This window comes from Narcine bancroftii, chromosome 1 (genome assembly GCF_036971445.1).
Source record: "Narcine bancroftii isolate sNarBan1 chromosome 1, sNarBan1.hap1, whole genome shotgun sequence".
NCBI lineage: Eukaryota > Metazoa > Chordata > Chondrichthyes > Torpediniformes > Narcinidae > Narcine > Narcine bancroftii.
The window spans coordinates 294362032-294386246 of NC_091469.1; the positions used below are offsets into that span (position 1 = coordinate 294362032).

Sequence of the window (24215 nt, forward strand, 5' to 3'; positions counted from 1 at the left end):
ATTGCATTTGTAACTCAAACAAGAAAAATGGAGACCTCCTCCAGAAGCTTGTTGATGAATGATGGAAAGGTTTACATATCAAAAGAGAGAAGAGTCTGCAGATGCTGTGATTGTAGTGAAAATGCAGAAATGCTGGAGGAGCTCAGCAGATCTTGCAGTGTCCATAGGATATAAAGATATATTACCTCGAGTTGGTTGTACATCGTTATCTCAAATGGATGCTGCGAGACCTGCTGAGTTCCTCCAGCATTTCTGTGTTTTCATTACTTATCAAAAGCTCAGGATGGCCAGAAGCATTTTTTTCTTCAATCAACATTTTGCACCTGATGTGTGAACAGGTGGAAATACCAGAGCCCATTGTCTTGATCTATGCAAGTGTAGTGAGAGGGTTAAAAGGAACAACATTGTGTTTGAGCTTGATGAATGACATTGGCCACTCACACACTGGTAGGCCTTCCTTGGAGAACAGAAGCCACCACTGGTGTTAGTGAAAGTGCTTAATCTTACCAGCACTGTTCACCTCCAACCACTCCTCCTGAGCTTACGGCAACCATAGTCACCCACATTGCTCCCCCTTTGGCATCCATTTCTACCCCATATCATCCTCCCTGTGGCACCTATGGCATGCCTGCCTGATCCTCTCCAGTACAGTACTCAAATGGGTGAGGAACAGTCTGAGAATCTTCATCATGTGTTTGCACTTCCAACACACCCCCACCCCAACCCCCACCAATGTCACCACAACCCCCCCCCACCCACTGCCAAACTAAGCTTATCTGTGACTGATGGTTCTTGTCATGACCAATTTTGTAGAAATTGGGAAAGCCATCTTCATTGAACGTAATGCAATAGAATTTAACAAACAGGAGACGTGAGTTCCCCATGTGGCACCACCTGACAGTGTTGTGGTCTACAGACTTTTGACCTGAGCCCAAGAAAATGGGCATTTTTGATAGTTATGGTCTTGAGAACATTTGGATGTTTTATTGGATGTGAATCTCTCTAGGAAATAATGATACTTGTGGAAGCTGATGGGATGATGTTTAAGAGATCAAGAGATCTTAATAGGAGGAAAGAGATCAGTAGAAGTTTGGGGTGAGGACCTTGGAAGCTGAAACATTGTTGACTGATACTTGGAGGAATGATTAAAAAGCCAAAGTCTCAGATATTCTAGTCCCTGGGGAGATTACAGAGAGGGAAGGTAGCACAGGTAAACATGGATTTGCTTAACCAGGAATCTGGATCGATTACCAAACACAATTCGAAGGGGGCCAGCAGAGATTTTGTGGACCTCAATTTTATGGAGACAGAGAGTGAGGGAGTTCAAAGAGGATTGGGTTGGATTCATTAGGCCTGATACAGCAAAGGTTGAGCGAGAGGCAGCCACCATATTGATTTATGGATGGAAATACTTCTTTGGCTTGGTGGATGCCTTGCTTCCACTCCAGTTGAGGTGGTTTAAAAAGGTTACTGTAAAGCAGGAGTGCTTGATGGAGCAGTTAGGTGGCTACTTTGCGAGGTGGTTTGCTTTAGCCGTTTTAGGCAATGGATCATTGTGTGCCTGGAAGTGCGGAATTTTTGATGGTACGTGTCAATGTCATAAAAGACATCCGTGGCACAGAAAGATGAATGCTTTGGATGCACTGGAGCAGAAATGGAGCGCAAGAACTGGAGATCTGCAAGTGACTAAATGGGAACTCAATTCCGACAGGAGGCAAACAAGAGAGAGGGCACATCCTGGAAAACTGGAGCAATACTACACAAGAACCTGCAGGAACACAGCAGGCCAGGCAGCATCCACAGAAGGCAAAAGATCGTCTATATTTTAGGTTAAAATCCTTGATCGAGAATAGCAAGAAACCGGCACAGAGTGCGGGTAAAGGTGAGGTGTACAGGCTGGAAGGTGAATGGGGGGAGGGGGGAAGCCAGAAACTAGGTGGTGATAGGTTGAAGAAGATGCACTCTGATAGGAGGATGGAAGGGAAGGGGTTGAGAAGCTGCAGGATGGAAGTTGTGGGTGACAGACAGAGAGGGTGGGGAATGGGAAAGAGAAGGAAAAGAGAAAGAGTAATGGGGCCAGAGAAATGAAGGAAAGCAAGGCAGGGAGAGGGGGTTAGTTACCGGAAAGTGGAGTTTGAAAAGTTGATGGTTATGGCAACTGGTTGGAGATTGCCATGATGGAATATAAGGTGCAGTTCCTCCAATTTGCATATGGCCTCAACCAGGCGGAACATGAGGCCATGGTCAGACACATTGGAATGGAAGTGGAATTAAAATGTAGCAGACGGAGCAAAGGTGCTCAGCAAATCAATTTCTCCAGTCTGCTTCTGGTTCCTCCCCCCCCCCCCCCCACCCCCAATGTAGAAGAGGCCATAGCAGGAGGACTGAGCGCAGTAACTGATCTCCACAGATTCGCAGGTGAAATGTTGCTTCACTTGGAAGGACTGATTGGGATGCTGAATGATGGGTGATGAGGGAAGATATGCAGCCGTAGTACTTGGTTCTGTCACAGGGGGAGGTGATTGGTTGGAAACCACCTATGGAGAAGGGAGCTGCAGAGACAGGGATCCCAGTGGAAAGCAGAGAGGAGAGGGGGAGATGAGCCTTCTGGTTAGTTTCCACAAAAAAAGGTTTTGTTTGTGAAAGTGTGCATCTTGAGAAAGAGAAAAAATGTTCACGTGTTTGTGTGTATATCTCAGTTTTCGTGTGTGAGCATGGAATACTTATGCAAAACTGTATTGCACTTTGCATAAACAATTTGAGGAAAATATTTTGAAATTTCTGCAAAAATTTGTTCAGGACAAACACATCTTCTTCCCACAATTTGCAATGATTCCTGTCACACTGAAAATTAAAACATGAAAAATAAAATGAATTTGCTAGACATATAACTGCGGGCAACTTAATTTGAATGTAAACCTGTTAGGAGTTGGTCATTGTGAGGTCCTCAGGGTGTTCTATTAAACTACTGGCACACACCTTTAGTCAATTTGCATTCAAATTGTGATCATTAGATTGCATTTGTTCACTGCTCCCATTCTTTGGCAGGAAAATCCTGAATGTTCAGGTGCATCCATAACCTCCAGCTGATGCATCATATGGGGAAGGGATATGTCCTTGACTTCCCACCACCCACAAGAACCCCCAACTCCTCAGCGCTTGCTCACCCCTGAGTGACTCTTCCACTCTTCCCCCAACATTAACCCCAACCCCTTGGGCATGCCATGCTGGAGAATTTATTCATGTATCTGACTTTGTGTTCAATATGCATTTGTTGCATTTTAATATAACAGCTATTTTTTAACCTTTCATAATATATTACTCTGAACTGGGTCCATGGGTAAACCTTCACAGTACGAACCAGCTGGTTGGGTATAAAACCAATCCCTGAAAACAGGGACACGGAGAATATGCACTTGTTGGTAGACCTGCAAAACCGGGACACGGAGTCCAGAGGGTTAAGTGTACATTATGACAGGTAACTGTTTATTTGCCCTTCTGCCCACTGGATATAAACTGGCTATCAAATCACATTTGCCATTGTTTGGTAAGTTGACTCTATGCCTAAAGAGTTTCAAATGCTTATTGAAATACTAAATGCTATGAGAGTACCATTATCTGCTACCTCCCCAGGTGGTACATTCTGGATTTCAACCAGACCTTGGGTGGAAAAATTCTTGATCAAGTCTCCTACCCTTACATTAGACCTGCACTCTCTGCATGAAGAGATATCTGATGAGGGGAAAGGTTTCTTACCATCTACTTATCTCTGCCTCGTATGATTTTAGGCATCATGTTGGGGTCTTGCTTCATCTTTTGCTCTTTTGTAAACAATCCCAACCTATCTAGCCCCTGATGCTACATTCTGTGCATCTCCTTGGCAATATTTCCAGTGAAATCACATCCTTCCCATAAATGTGTTGACAACACTCACAGATGGCACTCCATTGGCTTGGCTTCGCGGACGAAGATTTATGGAGGGGGTAAATGTCCACGTCAGCTGCAGGCTCGTTTGTGGCTGACAAGTCCGATGCGGGACAGGCAGACACGGTTGCAGCGGTTGCAGGGGAAAATTGGTGGGTTGGGGTTGGGTGTTGGGTTTTTCCTCTTTTGCCTTTTGTCAGTGAGGTGGGCTCTGCGGTCTTCTTCAAAGGAGGTTGCTGCCCGCCGAACTGTGAGGCGTCAAGATGCACGGTTTGAGGCGATATCAGCCCACTGGCGGTGGTCAATGGGGCAGGCACCAAGAGATTTCTTTAGGCAGTCCTTGTACTTCTTCTTTGGTGCACCTCTGTCACGGAGGCCAGTGGAGAGCTCGCCATATAACACGATCTTGGGAAGGCGATGGTCCTCCATTCTGGAGACGTGACCCACCCAGCGCAGCTGGATCTTCAGCAGCATGGACTCGATGCTGTCGACCTCTGCCATCTTGAGCACTTCGACGTTAGGGATGAAAGCGCTCCAATGAATGTTGAGGATGGAGCGGAGACAACGCTGGTGGAAGCGTTCTAGGAGCCGCAGGTGATGCCGGTAGAGGACCCATGATTCGGAGCCGAACAGGAGTGTGGGTATGACAACGGCTCTGTATACGCTTATCTTTGTGAGGTTTTTCAGTTGGTTGTTTTTCCAGACTCTTTTGTGTAGTCTTCCAAAGGCGCTATTTGCCTTGGCGAGTCTGTTAAGTCCTTGCTCTCATGTCCTGTGCCATGGCTAATGAGGGCAAGTATTCAGCATGGTTTCTTAACCATCTTGTCAACCTGAGTAGTTGCCTTGTTCCCTCTGGTACTCCCTTGGGTCTTACAGTTAGCCTCAGCATTCTCCAAAATGAAACACAAAAGATTCACAAGAATTATCAGGAGAAGGCTGAATAGATCTGGGACTTTTTCCCCTGGAGCAATGGAGGCTAAGTTTGGGGAGGTGCTGTGGACAATGGAGCATAATGTTAAAATCACAAATGGAATTCTCTGTGTGATTCCCTCAGTTGTCATCTTGAGGTTGAGAAAGATGGTACAAAAAGGAAGACTTTGTTTTCTTTCCAAGTCCTCTAAAGGCACACAACCACTGAATAAGAACTGTGGGATAAGGGATGAGAGAATCTGTTCAAAATGACCTGCTGGTGAAAACTGGTGGCTGTTTTCCATTTCCTGTTTACTTTTAATCACAGTCCCGGTGGACCAATGACCTCCCTCTGGACCCTGATTTTCTTTGGAAGGCTTTGTGGCTGATACCTTGGGCAAAGATTGGCTGACTCTCAGTCAAGCAGAAATGCCAGGAAGTATTAGACAAGGGAACAATTTAGCAGAAGGTTCCGTTTATGATTATAATGTTATTTTCTGTACAAATGATCCCACTTTCCCACCCTCCTTTGAAAGATGCTATCACCTAAGGAAAGTGAACTACCAGTAAGTAGCCTCTTTTAAACTGCAGCACCTAGGTAGCCCTCCTGGGACCCAGGTGCAATTACTGGGGAAAGGGTGCTGGAAGGGGCATTGACCCATTAAATCGCCAACCCAGCGATTTAAGAAGGATCCCGCCCCCGCAATGGCGCATCAAGTACTCACCGGAAGTACAACCGGATGTTCAGATGCTGACTTCCCGGTGATACACACACGCAAACGCTGACATCTCTGGAATAAGTGGGTCGGCCATTTTCGTTTTCAAATTGCCTGTGGACACGGCCTGGGTAAGTTTAATTAGGTTCGCTGACTACCTCTGAGGTAGGTCAGGGACCCGTTTGGATTCTGACAGGATGAACCTGGTCAGACCCTTTCTAACTGCCGCGTAACTGGGGCACTAACAGGGAAAATTGCCCAGTTAACCCCATTTTACAGTTTGAAAGGGCCTAGTATTTACCCTTTAGCAATGGAGGTATGTATGAAGAGTTAAGAATGCTTGCATTTAAATCGACAATTCTTTTGTCGATTGTGCCTTCAAGGATTTATGTTTGCAAAATTTTCCACACTTCATAAAACTTTCCTAAAATATTTGAAGGGTGGTGTGATAGTATTTCAAAGGCTCCATTGCATCAGGATGCTTGTGTTTGCTGAATTGTGCTTGATTGCCAGTGAAGAGCTTTCAGCTTCTATCCATCAAAGTTAGTTACTGGGCACTGCAACTATTGTGCCAGAAATATTCATTGCAAGTAAAATTTGAAAGGACTGGGGAGGGAGAGAAAAATCTCTGAAGCTGTTTCACATCTGTGAGAAAACTATTTGTATGCAAATTCACAGTGGGTGGCTTTTTAATGTTTGTTTAAATACATATCTAAACTAGTCACACCATGTCAGGATGGGCCTTCTGTTATTTGAAGCCTAATATTGAGTTGAATACTTCAGTAATGTACTGAAAGATTGTCCACGAAGCCAGGAAAAAAATTCAAAATGCTGCTAACGAAAAGAATCTGAAGTGAAAATGGCAGGTGAGAAATTCTTCTGCATAGCTCAGTGTTTTTTAAATGTTCCCAATCCACGTGGCATTAATTGCTCACTGTGTTTGGTATCCTGTGCATATAAGTCATTAAGATATACGATTCCATCATGATTCATTCTCCCACTCAGACCCACTCCCCTGCCTTCTCCCCATAACCTTTTACACCCTCACTATTCAGATACCCTCTCTGTCTCTGCCTTCAATATGCCCAATGGCCTGGCCTCCACAGCTGCCTGTAGTAACAAATTCCAGAGTTTCTCCGCTCTCTGTTTCAATCCTGATGTTGTGCCCTCTTGTCCTAGACCGCCTACCATGGGAAACAACTTTGCCAATTACTTCCACTCTGTCCAGGTCCTTCAACAATTAAAATACTTCAACGAAGTCACTCCTCCGTCTTCTGGACTCCAAAGAGTACAATCCAAGAGCCCTCAAACATTTCTCATATGCTAATACCTTATGACAGGAATCATTCTTGTGAATTTTCTCTGAACCCTCTCCAATGCCAGCACATCCTTTCTTAAATAAGAAGCACAAAATTGGACCCCATACTCTGTGAGGCCTCACCAGTACCATAGAAAATCTCAACATTACATCCTTGTTCGAGTATCCTATTCCTCTCGATATGAATGCCGACATTGCCATTTGCCTTCCTCACCACCTGGATGTTAAACTTTGCAGTGGTTCTCAACTTTTTTCTTTCCACTCACATACCTCTTTTAAGTATTCCCTATGCTCTCAGTGCTCTGTGATTAGTAAGGGATTACTTAAAGTGGTATGTGAGTGGAAAGAAAAAGTTTGAAAACCACTGTTTTAATCGTACCTCATTGACTCGTTATGTGCATGGTTTCATAACTCCAAAGGAAATGGGCCAATGACAATTTTTCTCAAGCAAAATATTTCAGTATCAATTGAGTCTAGAGCAGTGATTCCCTTCCCATTCACATCCCACCTTAAGCAATCCCTTACCAATCACCAAGCATCGATGGCATAGGGATTACTTAAAGTGGTATGTGAGTGGAAAGAAACAAGGCTGAGAACCACTGCGTTACACAGTGTATCTATTTGTGTATCTTCTGCCCTATTCACTGCCCTCCCATTCTGGTTCCCATACCCCTGCCAAGGTCGTGCAAACCCTCCCCAACAGCTTTAGCAAACCTACCCACCAAAATATTAGTCCAAGTTCCATTCAGGCACAACCTATCCTTTTTGTAGAGGTCAGACCTTCCCCAGAAGACATCCTAGTGATCCGCGAATCTGAACCCCTGCTCCTGCACCAACTCGTCAGCCATGCATTCCTCTGCCACAACTTCCTATTCCTGCCATCACTGTTACGTGGCACAAGCAGTAATCCAGAGATTACCACCCTTGAGGTCCTGCATTTTAGCTTCCTTCCTAACTCCTACATTCCCTCTTCAGGACCTCATCCCATTTCCTTTCTCTGACTTTGCACATACGACAAGCTTGCAGAAGGAGGATTCACAACCTTCAAATCATCCCCCACACCTACCCACCTCCACACACATTTTTCTGACTTCATTTTTCCCAGGAGTCATTCAAACATTTTATTCTCCATGACCTAAAATTTTCTCCCTGTTTGGCCTCTTAACTTTTGTCTGTAAGCAAGGACCTATCTTTTGCCTTGTGGCTTATGCTCAGTCGAACATTGCTTGAGTTAACCCATGTGTAAAATATGTGTTAACCGGTTTATTGGATCTTTGTTAAGATGGTGAATGATTTCCAGGCCAGTAAAGCCTGGAAGCAGTCAACAGGTCAGGCAGTATCTGCAGAGCAAGGTGGAGAATAAACTGGATTAATCAACTGGCAGAATGCAAGTTACAATGATCACTGTTTGGAACTTCTTTGCTTCTTGACTTATTCCTCCTTCCCTCTTTACCTTCCTTCCTTCCCTCCCTACCATATCCTAACCATGTGATGTGGAAGTTTGGTTCAAATCCCACTCCACAGTCTTGAATCCAAAAGTTTATATTCAAGATTTAGGGAGTTACATGAAAGAGGCTGCAGATGCTGAAATCTGGAGCAAAACACTGATGGAGAAACTCAGTGGATCAGCCAGTGCAGGGAAATGGACAGTCGATGTTTCGGGCACAGATTGAAAGAGCAGAGCGTAGATGGTCTTCATGAAGAGGTGATGGAAATTCATGGTCTCATTTCCAACATTAGGTCACTGACTGTATTTTAAAAGTGACTCCATTGCCTTTGAGGTGTTCCAGAGACGTAACATCTAAATGCAAGGGTATTATTTTAATTTTATCCAAGCTTTTAGTCCAAGAACCTCCTTGTCTGAGAACAGAAAATGGTGGGAAAACTCAGCAGGCCAGGCAGCATCTGTGGAATGAGAACCAATTAATTTCTTTTTCCAAAAATATCCTTTATTCACAATAAATTATTTACAAACAAAAAAGCATTCAAGATTTTTTTCTATTCATAGCGTCAGTCATATCTATACATTCTCATCAATGTACATTATTCTCTCAATACCCTGTTACCTCCACAGTGGCATTTTGTCATTTCTACCCCCTCTATTGGTCGAGGGGCTTCCCCTCGGTTTCAGCCCCTCAGTGCCTGCTAATGGGAGGATGCTAGACTGTGGCCCTTCCCCACTGAGCCCTCACTTTGGCCTCAGTGCATCCTTCAGCAGCCTGGAATCTGCAAGTCGGGAACATTCCTGGACCAACATCTCAGTATGCTGTAAGATCAACAGGTTTTGCACAGACCAACATGTATCTTTCACCAAATTGATGGTCTTCCAGCTGTTCTGGATGTCGGACTTTGAGTGTGTCCCGGGAACATCCCGAAGAACAGAATCCTCTGTCATGCTTTTATGTTTCAGGTCTGGAACCCTTCCCTGCAACTGAGAAAGAAGGCCCTTTCATTCTAGGCCTCCACCTGGAGGCCAGCTATAATTGCGGAGGGAAAAAAAGAAATGTACCTTTCATGAAGCAGTTACTGCTCTTGTATCGCATTCATGTTGAGAGGCGCTTCTTTGCGCCCTCCAGAGCCTATGGAGGTGTGGCGACTGGTGCCATAGTGCCGTCTGTCATAAATACGTGGCAGAGTTATGGCCGTCTTCCTGACCCATCATCCCCCACGCAGCTGGAACTGCTCCGTTTTTCCAAGAACAATTCTTGCTGTGTGGGGGATGATGGGTTGGGAAGACGGCCATTGCTCTGCCGTGTTTTGAACCGCTGCAGAGTGGCCACAAAGGATGAAGCAGCCTGGTGAGGTGCCAGAGCTACTGGCGGTACTGTTACATCCCGCACAGGCTGTCTCTGACAGCTGCCACTGGCCACCCCTGCCCTGATAGCCCCCACCGGCCTCTCCTACCCTGATGGCTCCCACCAACCACCCCTGCCCTGATGGCTCCCGCTGGCCCCTCTGCCCTGAGGGGGGTCATGGAGGGAGAGGGTAGATGGGTCGCTGGCTGACAGCATCATCAGCCGGCCCCCTAATCAGCTGCTTGCGGTGGCTGTTCATTCATGTGAGACAGCAGAATTCAGCGCTCCGCCAATGATCCTTCCCTGAGAGGGATTGTAGTCGGCTCCTTGGAGATGGCCGCAGCGTATTGATAGAGGTAAGAGCCTCGACGTAAGGGCAGAGAATCTCCACCTTTACAGTCGGGCTTTTTCACTGCATGAACGGGCCTTCTAGAAGCGAGTTAGTCAAGGTAGCAGAGAAAATGAATGGAATAAAAGAGATTTCCTTGATACGTTGAAACAATGGGGCAGTAAATATCCCAGTCAGCCTCTGTGTGCAATGCTGCTGATTTTGAAGAGTTCTGTGTAAAGTTGTTTCATCTGACTAGAAAGAAAACAATGAAGGAACCGATACAAATGGAAAGAAAGAGAGATTAATCTGAGAGTATGTCAGTTTTGCCTGCTATTGTTATTTTTTCCCTCTTCCATGCTTGCGTAGTTGGACTCTTCAAGGTGACACAGACTAAAGCAGTATTAAGTTTAATCTGATTTTAACCACCCTAATGTTTTGCATTTGGTTCCATTGATCACCTTCCCCACCTACTTCTGCTACCTTTTCTGGACTAAACCTATTTCTCTTTCTGAATCTATAGTCTTCAACCTGAAACATTAACTATTTCATTTCCCCTGGACCCTGTCTGGTCTGCTGAGTTTTTCCAGTATTTTCTATTTTTATTTCCAATTTGGAGCATTGACAGTTTTTAATTTTTTTTGAATCTTCTTCTGCAGCTGATACTGAATTTTGGTGCAGTTCTACAATGCCAACATTGAGAAGTTTAAAAAGGCATACACACCTCCAAAATTTTCTGGCCACTGTCTAAGGCAAAGGATCGGTCTGAGTCAACAATGATTCAGTGAATCGTTAATTTATATTAATGATTTAGATGGCAATCTTGTTAACTTGCTTCGTAAATTTGCAGATGACCCCAAGATTGGTGGTGAAGTGAATGATGGGGAAGGATATCTAAGAATTAGAGAGCATAGGTTTAAGATGTGAGGGGACGATTTAGCAGGGATCAGAGAGGAATCTGTAGAAGTGGGCACAGTCACAACATTCAAAAAGATTTGGACAGATTCATGGATAGGAGGGGCTTTGTGGGATATGGACCAAGTGAAGCAAATAGGATTGGCTCAGAAAGCCAAAAATTGGTCAACAGAGACTTTTTGGGCCTGAGGGCCTGTTCCATGCCATGACTCTATTATGCTTTTTTACTTAAAAATAATGTTATTTTTCCGTAGTCAATTTTCACACTTGCCTTCTGGAGTGGCCGTTCACACGGATATCACCGCATGTTTAGACTAAGTACCGTACGTGCAGTACTTATGTAGGCTGGGCGTGGGTCGGCATCGCCCGTTACATCGTATTCATTAGCCCATCGTTGCGGACTGCCGGCTGAACAGTTTAGACTGCAAGCAGTCCGCAATAATGACTAGGGGGTGCAGCAAGTAAAATTTTGGAACAGGAATGAGTTACTCGTTTCCGTTCTGATCTTTTTACTCAGACTGCGTTCCATGAATTTGGGAATCATTCCCTGGAACGCAGAAGCTGTGGTAAAATAAATGTAACAGTGAAAAAACCAAATGCCCTATCTACCTCCTTCGTAAAGGGATTTGGTTTTGTGTCCTTGTTTAATGCGTTCATGCTTTCACCTTGCCTTCAGCAATGTGTCATGAAAATATATTAATGCTAGATGGGTTTATGTTCCAGTTGTGCTTGTATTTATAAATAATTAATAGTAATGTCTGAAGCACCTTTAACACGATGGAGCCTGCCAAAATGTTTTTAAATCAATCAAGTACTTTTGAAGTGTGAAAAGTCAACAGTCGAGATCCTATAAATATCAGTGAATTGAGAATGACTTTTCATGTTGGTTGATGGAAAAAAATTTGGCCCAGACATCAGGAGAATTTATTTTTAGAATCGTACCTCAGGAACGTTTATGTATATATCCAGGAATGCAGAGACTGTCTCAGTTTACATCTCATCTTTGATGATGAGATTTCCTCTCAGTAATGCACTGTGTATGGCCAGGAGGGCACGTTCAAGTTCACGATGTCAGGATTGAACCCACAGTCTCCTGACCAAATAGAAGAACGCTTCAACTGAAATTTCTCCCATAGTGTTGAGGCTCCTACAGATATCAGGGGTATGTGAAATTGGAAAATTAATAGATGCCACAGATGCTTAGAAAATCATCTTTGATTGTCAGTACAATCCACTTGCAAAATCCTTTGACTCAAGTGAAGCTGAATTTCAGAAACTGGATATTTCATCATGTTGCTTCTAATACAGGAACTTAAACTTTTATCTGAAAATCGAAACCTCAGAAAACCGATTTTTTTCTATGGATGTCGTCTGCACACAAAAGCTCGCGCTTGGCGCCAAACATGACCTGACATTGCTCCAACCAGTCAGATGTGCTGGGAGCCCGAGGTGACTTCCTTGATGCGGATGGCTGCCGATCTCCGACACCTTCCAACCGCTGCCACCACCAGTTCCTGACGATAGTTCCTGCTCCTGCCCGGGAGACCGATGACACTGGAAGAAGGCTTTAAAAAGACTCCAACCTGAAGACAATGGTCGCTATATTTTCAGGTGTTTTGCTTAGTTTGAGCCAGTTAATGCTTGAAGTTTTACTGCATGTTTCACTTGAAAGTAAAAAGTATGCTAGTGATTTTATGGTCTATATTTATCTCACTTCATTTACCACCCCCACCGTCCGGTGCCACTGCAACCCTTTCCCCCACCCCCCTACCCCCATCCAGAGTCCTCCGTCCAGCAAGCCATCTAGTTGGAGTGTGTCTTTGTTTTGCAGGAATCTGAAATCAACATATTTACTTAACTTACCACTGTTACTATTTTATTCTATTATCCGAAAAATTCTGAATTCCAAAAAGTGTCTAGTCCAAAGGGTTTCGTATACAAGATTATGTACCTGTACTTGCAAAGTCATGGAGTTTGACAACAGGGAAATCATTCTTTCGGCCCAACTTGTCCAAGCAGACCAAGTTATCTACCTCCTCTCGTCCCATTTGTTTGCTCTTTCCTCTAAATCTTTCTTGCATCATTTAAACACTGCAAATGTACAGTAGAAGTCCGAAAAAATGGGTCGGTCTGGATTTCTGGATTGTCCATTTTCTCGGGCATTGCTTTTAGAATTCAAATTTGAGGAGGAATAAAGAAGAGACAAAACAGGTAAATTTTGATCATTTATTTAAGTGTATTGAATGCTTGACAATATGTTTAAAAATGAACATTGTAAAAGACAAACACTGTATACAAAAGAAAGTGGATTACTACATATTAATTATTTATTTTTAATTTATTAACAAAACATTTTCATATAAAATACAAAGTACAAAAAATATATTCGCTCATTCATTTTCGTGACTTCCATTACGTCTGCTAAACTGCTTCTGGTCACTTGTTGCCATTGTCCATCTGTGATACTCGTTCACGCGTGTAAGGACACAAAAGCTTGCTAAATGTATAAAGTGAGAGTTTTCAAAAAGTCTGGATTCTCAGGTGGTCCGATTCTGGCATCTGAATTTTTGGATTTCGACTGTACCTACCTCCATACTTCCTCAGTGTTAAAAAAGATGCCTCTCAGTCCCTTGTAAATTTTCCACTCATACCTTAAATCTAAACAGTGTTCTATTACATGAAATTACTTTTGCCTGCTGTAAGGCAGACAGATTCACCATCTGCAGAAATTGCCTGAAGTGCCTCTTACAATCAGAGAAAGAGAAGCAAAAGAGAGATTCCCCCCACAAGAGTCACTGAGTGTCCATAGATTCACCGCCAGTGATTTCGCAGGCTCTACAACCACACAGAGTCCGGTCCAAACTATTGGCAATCCGAGCTCCTGATCCGAACCTCTGACACAATCAGGAACCCATCAGTACCCCCTCCCATCCCAGTTCCGATGCCTGGTACCCCTTCAGCCAGTTTTGAGCCAGTCTCCAGCAGTTTGCAGCCGGGAGCAAGTTCCCTGACATCAGTCTTCAGCAGCCCACTGCCTCTGTGGGTTTCACCTCTTGAGTCGCCAGCAGCCCGCCATATGCATGGGTCTTTCAGCTGCAGAGCCCCTTCACTGGTCCACCACTGAGGTTGCCGCCCTGTGGGTCGCCTCCTCTGCTTCTCGTCTGAGAAGGAGAAGCAGAGGAGCCCTGCGCCAGTCCTCTGCTTCCTTGGAGTATGCAACCCTTCGTGGTTGCTGCCATCTTGGGTGCAAACCCATGGTTGCGGGATTTTAAATAAAATTAATGTCGGCTCCTTTAATGGGCCGTTCCAAGCCTGTGTGGAGCTGACGGCTATTGACCAGGTGGTTGGACCCTGTGGGAGGACTGCATATCTGCTTCTTGCTCTCCACGGGTCCGCACCAGTGGAAGGCTTCAGTAGAGCCGTCATTTTTCTCATGTTTAGACTCCTCTCTTCTGGGGAAAAAAAACCTCTGATTATTTACCTTATCTGTGCTCCTCACGATTTTATAAACCTCTATATGTTCCCCACTAGCCTCCTAAGCTCCAGGGAGAAAAGTTCCAGCCTCTTCTTATAACTTAACTTGTCAGTCAGGGTCATGTATTTTGTGAATCTTTTGTGCATCCTTTCCAGCTTCATGATATCGTTCCTATATCTGGGTGGTCAGATCTGTACTAATCTTAAAATGCAGTCTCACCAGTGTATTATACAGCTGTGCTAAAAAGTCCCAGCTCCAATGCTCTTTTGTTCTGCTGAAGAAGGGCCAGCCTATCCAACCTCCTGCAAGAACTCAAGCTGTCTGGTCTCAGCAACATCCTGGTGAATCTCCTCTGCACCCTCTCCTTTTTAGTTATGCCTTTCCTATTACTGGGCAACCAGAAATGCATGCACTTTCCAAAATGTTGTCTCCTCCATGCCTTATGAGGTGCCAACAATACCCTGCCCAATGAAGGTAAGTGTGCCAAGCACTTCCTTCAAAATGCGCTTTGCCTTTTATTGATCCTTCTAGGGCCTTGCCTTACACCGCCTTGGTTTACATCAGAGTGCAATACCTCGCATTTGTGCAAGTTAAATTCCATCTGCCATTCCTTCGTCCACTTTCCCAGTTCATTCAGATCCCATTGTAGTCTCAGATAACCTCCTTCACTGTTTGCCATACCATGAGTTTTCATCTGCAAACTTACCAAGCCAACAAATCATGAGACAATCTTTGTAGTGTTTTGCAAAGAATTTGCACCATTTTAACTTGAATGCAGTTTTCAAATCCAGCTCGTGATGTATCATTCTTGAACCCTTTGGTGTTTGTAGTGTTTTTTATTTAAATTTAGCGATACAGCACGGTAACCAGCCCACATTGCCCAAATACCCTTATAAACCTACCACTCCCTTACATTTTGGAGTGTGGGAGCACCTGAAGGAACCCATGCACACATGGGGAGAATGTTTTAACTCCTTAAAGCAGTCCCAGATTTGAACCCGGGATGCTAGCACTGTAATAGCGTTGCGTTAATTGCTATGGTAAACATGTTTAAAGTATAACTCAAAAGCACATCCGCACCTGCAAGATCCTCAAGTTTAATTCAGGCTGGAATGTGAACCATAAGATATCTAAGTAGCTTTACTGACAAAATTAATTTCAGCTGAAATGCACATTTATTTTAAAATGTCTGAAATGGCAACTTTGTGGGATGATCATTTCAGCTACTAAAAGAAAGAGAACGGTTTGTTTTTCAGTGTGTTTGTTTCCACATGACTTCATGGAACTCCTGGGACCTTTTCCTCACTGTTCACTGCAGGTGCAACCTCGGCACAAAATCCCCTGCAGCTGACACTGATTTGGAGCCTGGCTGTAACTGAAGATTTCCTGTTTCAAAAACCACATCCACTGGAAATGTGCCCAGTAAAAAAACAGTGGATGTCAATGCTAAGTACTCCATTCTCTTGAAGGTTCCTGTCCTTTGGAAAATTAACTGCTGAGATTTTATCGCAGGCCTCCACCATCTGGCATTGCATTCGAGGCATAAAAGTTGGCTGGTGCCAATTATATTCACACTTGAAACTACAATTACAGATTCAGGTTGAATTGGCTGAGTAAAGGTTGATTGGGGAGTTCCACGCAGTTAACAACTTTACTGGAAGCCTTCAATAGCAATTAGATGAATAAATGTGTTAGTTAATGTGAGAAAAAGTTTTACCCATGGTTTGGTGACTCTAACATCATGCAATCTGTAATATTGTAGGAATCTATTTTTAAATTTAGACATACAGCATGGTAACAGTCCCTTCAGCATCCAATTACAACCTGTTGACCTGCAAATTGACCCAGTACGTTTTGAAGGATGGGAGGAAACCGGAGCACCCAGAGGAAACCAATGCAGACAACGGGAGAACATACAAACTCCTTGCAGACAGTGCTCAATTCGAACCTTGGTCACTGACACTGCAACAGTGTTGCGCTGACCACAATCCTTACTGGTCTGCCCCAACGCTTACTGTGCCAGCCCAGCGCTAACTGTGAAAACATTTTTGCATCCTTCTCTCTGCCTCCCAGTGATTTAAGCACACCATTACAGAATAATTTAAGGAACAGAAGCAGAAATTAGTTTGCAACCCTCTCTAGTTCTCTGCTTCTATCAGGGAGAAGTAATGAGAATTTATTACATGAGTAGAAAGATTTGTGGACGACACATCTCAAAACATGAGTTCAGAGTCAACATTGCAGCTGGCGAACATATCTTCAAGTAGTTAAATCAATCTCGTTTCTGTAAAAAGATGCCAGTTTCAGTCATGGTGATTATGAATTATGAGATTGGTGTTTAGAAACCCATTGATTTACTGAGGTAATTCAGAATGGGACATCTGTCATCTAGTGGGTTAACTACAACTGCCTCCTTAGCACAGAGCCAGTTTAGGGAGAGGGGACAATAATAGATGGCATTGTTGGCCGACCCGTTTCAAATTCACTTCCTGACATCTCCATTTCCCTCGGTTTCCTCTCTGGCAACAAAAAAAATCCATTGATTTCAGTCTTCACTGATTGCACAAGTATTTCAGCCGACTTGAGAAGAGAGTTGCAATGACTCTTGGCCCACTGAGTGAAGAATCTATTTAATCATTCACTAGAATGGAGGCAACATTTATGACCTGTTAGCTATTTTTTTCTTGCATTCAGTTATTTGCTGGGCCATTTCATTGGGCAGGTTCGAGAGCTGTGGATCCTGAGTCTCAGCTAAACCAGCTGGTGTCCTGCCCTATGGGAAAAAAGGCTGGGATCTTAGTGGTTCAGTGACAACAGTTAGCCGACACAGCTTTCTAACCTACCTCAGTCTTTCTCAGCCACCACTGTTTTAAATAACCCATCACCATATTCTGAGACTGTGACGATTATGTAAGAACACCACGCTGGCGAAACTCTGGTCAAACAGTAAAAGCATAAAATAAAGATACATAACCAATATTTTGGGCCTGAGCTCTTCATCGAAGTATGAACAAAATGAATGCAGGGGCCTGAACAAAATGGTGGCGGGGGATGGGGGAGGAGCACACTTCCACAGGCAGGAGGTAATAGGTTGATGAGGGAGGGAGGATACATCAGCAAACAGGGGGAGGGGGGATGGCTCTGTGAATGGAGAGGGAAGGGGGAATAGAGAGATAGAGGGAATGGGAAGGGAGGGAGAAAAGGGAGTAGGCTAGCATAAGCCGATGTTAATGCCATCCTGTGGAGAATGCCCAGATCGAAAATTAGGTGTTGGATACCAATACAGAAAATTATGCATTGTGTGTTTTACTCCTTACTGCTTACTACATTATGATGTTCTTGATCTCCAGTCTGGAGAAAAGCCTCCTAGAACCTTTCTGGGGAGGTACTCTGAAAATGATGAAATGCAAGAAACGCAGTGGAAGTAGGCCACATGACTCCATTACCTCATGTTGACTTGATCATAAACTTCACTGGTTTCCTTGCAATTCTTGAATCCCATTTGGTCTAAAAAGCTCTTTCTCAGCAGAGGTTACCATGTAAGGGGTTTTGTGTTCTGGACTTTTGTGCCTGCGCACTGCGTTGTGAAACTGGGGAGTGACCGGAGGTCAAATGCCCAGATATTGACCTCTTGCTCATCCCCTGCACTCAGGGGATATACTGCTGAGCTGAGGGACTGGATGCAGTTTCCATCTGACCCCCCCCACCCCCAACAATACACCAGCCACAAAGAGTGTGTCTTGACTTGGATAGCGTCACCCACCTTCATTTAGCCCATAAACTGAGGAAATTTTTTGTTCACTTTTCTTCACTTTGTCTTTGTTTTAATTGAATCAATTTTGCAGGCCTTTAAATATACTTTTAAATTTTAGGATGGTTTAAAAAAAATTGTGATATTTTGTTGACTTAAAGGACTTCTGAAAACCTGAGATACCGCAAGGTCTTTGGGGAAGGAGTTGGTTAGTGGGTGTTTCTGTCAGTGGTTGCTGCCTTGCTGCAGTTCATGTCTGGCTTGGTTTGTGGATGGGGATTTAGACATCGCTGCTGAGCCTCCACTTATAACTGGCTGCACCTCCTGAAAGGGCCAAGGTGGTGGCACTGCCAGTGCTCTGGGTAAAACAAGCTTAGCTTAGCCAAGATTCAGCGTGGGCAGCAACTGTGACACATTCTGCTTCTCTATTTTCCTGCCAGAGTGGATTACTTCACATTTCCCCACATTATACTTAATTTGCCTGGCTTTTTGTCCACTCACAACCAATTCATCTCCTTTGCATTCTCCTCACAATTTGCTTTCACGTTGATTAGATATTGTCGGCAAACTCATTGTGGACCTCAGGAGGGGGAAATCAGGAGAACCTGAACCAGTCTTCATTGAGGGATCAGCAGTGGAAAGGAGGTCAAGAACTTCAAGTCCCTGGGTGTCAACATCTCTGAAGATCTAACCTGGGTCCTTCATGTTGATGCAATCATGAAGAAGACTCACCAGTGGCTAAACTTTGTGAGGAGTTTGAGGAGACCAAAGACTTGCATATTTCTACAGGTGTACTGTTGACAGCATTCTTACTGGTTGCATCACTGAAAAGAGGTGCCAAGGCACAGGACAGCGAAAAAAAAAAACACAAGACATGGAGACTTATGAACTCAACCGGAGCCATCAGAAGTCTCTGCTCCATCCAAGACATCTACAAGAGGCAGTGTCTGAAGAAAGCAGCCTCTATCCTCAAGGCTTTTCACCACCTTCTTCCATCAGGAAGGAGGTCCAGGAGCCCAAAGACAAACACCCAATAGTACAGCTTCTTCCCCTCCACCATCAGATTTCGGAATCGACAATGAAACCACAAACACGACCTCACTTTCTCTTCTTTTACGCTATTTTGCTGCAGAAAGACAATGGATTTCGTGGACACTCAATTCTGATTCAAAAATCTGCTCACCTTGACATGAAAATAGTTGTGTCCTAGCGCAGATTTCTTTGACACCCACAGGTTACAGGTTGCCAACTACAAAATAGCCCTTAAATCATGGAAACAATGATCTATTAAACCTTTTCTATGACACCTTATTGAATGTTGTTAAGGAATCCAAATGCACTGCATCAACTGGTTCCCCTTAATACACTATTTTGATAATGTCCTCAAAACACTTCCAATGAATTTGCTGTAAACATGTCGGTTTTTCCACTCACAGTTGCAATGGTGGACTTTCCCGCTTTCTATTCCCCCATCTTTTTTAATATCAGCGTAATGTATGTTGTTTCCAACTCAACTGGGGCCTAGAATTTTGGAGATGGAATTGTTATATATTTCAGTGGGATTCCCTCAGATGCCTCAGGGAGATGCACAAGAAGTGTGATCCATTCAATGCATCTGAGCAACCCAATTCCCCCGATCATTGAGCATGACGATAGTATTAGAATGAATCTGTGCTCACTTAGAAATATCACTTATTCATTATACTCTTGGGCCTGGATTCTGAACACCATACCTCATATATTTTAAAAGAGACAAGCTCGTGCTGTGTTGGGAACCTGTTGTACTCCTATAGCAATGAGGTAGTTGTTAGGATCACGCTGGAATTAAATCCAATGTAAACATGCAATGGATGTCTGAAAGGAGGGGCTATGAGCTGGGCTGAGTGATGTGAATGGATCAATACTGAGGCACAGAGTTCAGCTCAATTCCATGACCTGCTTGGTGAATGTAAGCCATTGCTAGGATCTGTCAGCACTTGCTCCTTGTCCTATCCAGATCCTGCGATCTCTCATCACCTCCTGCTGGAGGTGACGGAAGCTCCTCTCTTGCTCTCTCCTTGCCTGGGTACACAGCTCTCCCCTCTGCCTGGAGATACCTCCGTGATAAGAAGCATGTTCGCTGGTGACCACTGTTGAGCTTGAGGAGAAATCGCTGGGCCAGGTAAACAAAAAAATGGCAGTGCCGTGGGGCTGCTGTAAGGGTAGAGCTGCTACTGGTGTGGATCCCCGGGGAGTGGGGAGCAAAGTCTGAGTGGTTTCCACAGGGTCAAACTGCCCAGCATGATTGCCATCGGCTCTGTATAGGTTTTAAAGGAACCATCAGTGGTTTATTTTAAAATCTGCGCCCAAAATGGCAGCGCCTATGATTGACAGTAGCCACGAGGGGTGTGAGTGGAAAGACAATCCCCAGTTTGAGAAGCAAAAGCAGAGGAGACAACCCACGAGACGTTGACCAGTGAGGTGCTCCCAGGCTTGAAGAACACACGGACAGCGAGCTGTTGATGACTCAAGGGGAGGAACCCACGTAAGATGCGGGCTGCTGTTTACTGCCATTGAAGGATTCCCAACAAGCTGGAGACTGGCTGAAGGGGTTCCAGATGTTGGAACCAAGATGTGAGAGGGTACTAGAGGTTTCCTTATTGGGTTGGGGTGGGGGGTGCATTGGAGCTCAGGCATGGGGAGGGAGATCATTGACCCTTTCCGGCACAACAGCGTGGATCTCCCATTGGTCACCCATTTTGATTTCCTGTCCAATTCCCTTGCTGATATGTCTGTCCATGGTCTCATGCACTGCCAAAATAAGACCACCCGCAAATTGAAGAAACAACACCTTCTTCTGTCTGGGTGTCCTTTAACTGTATGGCATTAACATCAACATCAAACCCCCCCCCCCCTTACTTATTTGCCCCATTGCCTTTCTCCTAACTCTGTGTGTGTCTCTCTCTCTCTCTCTTTCTCTCTCCCTCTCTCTCTCTCTCTCTCTCGCTCTCTCTCACTCCCCTTTTCCCTCTATCTTCTTTCAAAGAGCCGAAATCAATTCTTGCTTCTCTTATCATATCCAAATAGCAGCTTTTGTTGATCTGGACTCCTCCCCTGGCCAGTCTTGTCTTTATTCTGCCACCTTCCTGTTCTTTGCTTATTCCTTGAAGAAGGGCTCAGGCCTGAAACGTCAGTAATCTATCTTTGCCTCCTATGGACACTGAGAGACCAGCTGAGTTCCTCCAGCATTTCTATGTGTTTATATCAACAAATTCTGAGCCTGGACAGTTGTGCTGAATTTTCGGAGGTGGTGCACAGCACACACTGACAGAGTTGCATCACACATTTAATGCAGGTGATCGGGGTTGAATTTCTGGGCACTAAGGATACACGTAACTAATTTTCAGGGCCACTTTGCAGCCTCGTTTGCTCCTGATCCGCATTTCTTTTGCATTTGTCAACTGCTCGTTATTGAACGCAATCTTCATGTGAAAAGATGATGGAAGAGCCGAGCTCAGATGTGCTGGGCTTGTTTAGCTCTGGTTGTCGAGATTGCTGTTCTCATCAGTGTTTATTTCCTGTTTATTTTTCCCTTCAGCTGGGATGACAGCAGTTCCGTCAGCAGTGGAATTAGCGACACAATAGACAACCTCAGCACTGACGACATCAACACGAGTTCTTCCATCAGCTCGTATGCCAACACACCAGCCACCTCCCGCAAAAACCCAGATAACCAGGTAAAATGTCGATGGCAAATCAGCCAGATTAATTCCTGTATTCACCTGCTCAGAAGGGTAGAGATCTCCATGTTGGGTACCATACAACAAAAGCAGTGTGTAAGATCCGGTTTAATTGTCCGATCACCTTCATAAGTTACTGATGCTTGTTTCTTAAAGGAGTGATTTTAACTACAATTGGAAGACGTATTTAAATGATCTTTCTTTTGAACACATTTTGTTTCTTGACCACTAATTTAGGAAGGTGACCAGTGCCTTCCTTGGCCAATGTGCCTTTCAAGAATGGACTTCAAGGGCTTAAAAATAATGACAAATTAAAAAGTAATTATGCTTTGCTGCCTGTGAATAGCAATGGTTACCATCTGGGCCCAGTGGGAGTGAATGCAGTCTGTTCATCAGTAGAAAGGGCATGGTGGTTTGGTTCCCTTCTGATGTTCACAGCTCTATTTCTTTCTCCCACCCCTCTCAGCCACCACCTTCCAATAGAAGACTGATAGTGACCATTTGATGCCTTTCTTTATAATTGATTACATTCAGGGCTAGTGCCAGACTATTTTGCACCTTCGGCAAGGCCAAATACTTGCACCGCCCAAAAAGAATCGACAACTTCGATTTTCAAAAACGTACGTTTTGAGGAAAAAATAAAAAGCACAAAACTTGAAACGGCTAAATTTATTTTAAGTTGCAATAATAATTAATACAGCTATCTTTGATTATCTTTCTCAAATACAAAAGAAAATATTTTGGAGTCAGGACTCAGACATCAGGAGCTCCAGTGCAGGATGAGGGAAGGGTTCAGAGTCAGGTGTTGGGAGCTCCCAGCTCCAGTGACTGGAGCTCCCAACTCTGAAGGCTGAACCCTCCCCTTGGCGTTTGGCCTACAGGTGCACACCAGAGTTCCCGACACCGACTCCAAACCCTCCCCTCGGCAGTCGGCCTGCAGGCGCATGCTGGAGCTTCCAATGCCTGACTCTGAACCCTCCCCTCGGCCTACTTGAACTGTGGGGCACAATTTGCACAATTCAACAGCGCCCCTCTGAGGTCTGCGCTCTAGGCGGCTGCCAGTTGGCCTAATGGTAGCGCTGGCCCTGATTACACTGCCTCAACACGGATATACACTTACTATTTAAGTGACTAGTTATGCAAGCTTAACTAGTTGTTATGCTTGCTTTTATCATGACACAAAGAGGCTTTTACGCCACAATTTTGCGCCAGCTTGCTCAATCTTCTTCCCCTGTAGCCCTGCACATTATTTCTCTAGCACACATACCCATCAATCCTACTTAGATTCTTTAATTTACAATAGCTAGTTAACCTACCAGTATGACAATTGGATGCAGGGCAAACCCCGCACAGCCCTGGTAAAAGTAAAGGTTCCATTATTGTCACGTAATACTACATTTGGAATCATGAAATTTTTCAACTTTTTTTGTCTACCCTAAGGAAGACGGAGAGTCGCCACTTTGTCCAGCGCCCCTCACAGAAACCTACAGCGTCTGGTGTTCAGAGGCAGTCTCCCCCCCAAGTTCTGACCAGCCCTGTGCTGCTTAGCTTCTGAGATCAGACCATCCCCGGGTATTTTCAGGCTATTAGGTGCAGAACACCCAAACTGCACCATTCGGGGCAGCAAACTGTCCTTTTAGGTGAAGCAACATTTCACAAATGAACCTGCAGGGGTCGTCTACTGCATCTGATGCTCTCATTCTGGTCTCTTCTCCATCAGAGAGACTTGGTGCGGGGAGGGAGATAGATCATTGACCCTTTCCGGAGCCACAGTGTGGATCTCCCATTGGTCACCCATTTTGATTCCCCATCCCATTCCCGTGTTGATATGCACAAGAACAGCAGCCCAGGATTGAACTGGGTCTCTGACCTCAAAGGCACTGTTTTACTCTGCTCACAGAATCATTTGCCCCGTTTCCTGATATTGAACCTTCCATTTTCTCATCTTTTCTTCTTCTGCTTGGAGTGACTTTGGATACAAATAACAGTTCATGTCCTCTTGCTCTCCATTTATCCAAATCATTGGTCAGATTCCATGGCTACATTGTGATGAACTTGGTGAGCATAGCATTTTCCTTTTTAAACAGTAAAAGTAAATTTAAGTTAAATACTCAAATAAATTTACTGGTAATTATAATTTAGACGTACAGCACAAACCCATGCCACCCAAATACCCCAATTAACACACAAGTCCCATATGTTTTGAAGGGTGGGATGAAACCGGAGCACCCAGAGGAAACCCACGCAGACACAGGGAGAACGTGCAAACTCCTTACGGACAACGCCAGATTCGAACATTGGTTGTTGGCTCTGTAATAGCTTTGTGCTAACCGCTACACTAAGCATACCACCCTCTAGTTTTCAT

The 24215-nt window shown here is 44.4% G+C and overlaps 1 protein-coding gene across 10 annotated transcripts in view; it reads left to right on the forward strand.

Annotated features, from left to right (window-relative positions):
* The window catches only part of nav2a (neuron navigator 2a), a 411462-nt gene that overhangs the window by 272163 nt on the left and 115084 nt on the right, over nt 1-24215 (forward strand). For all 10 annotated transcript variants that reach the window (XM_069904879.1, XM_069904824.1, XM_069904830.1 and 7 more), the window contains one exon: nt 21709-21847. In XM_069904879.1, coding sequence (XP_069760980.1) covers nt 21709-21847 — 139 coding nt within the window. The remainder of the gene's footprint in view (nt 1-21708; nt 21848-24215) is intronic.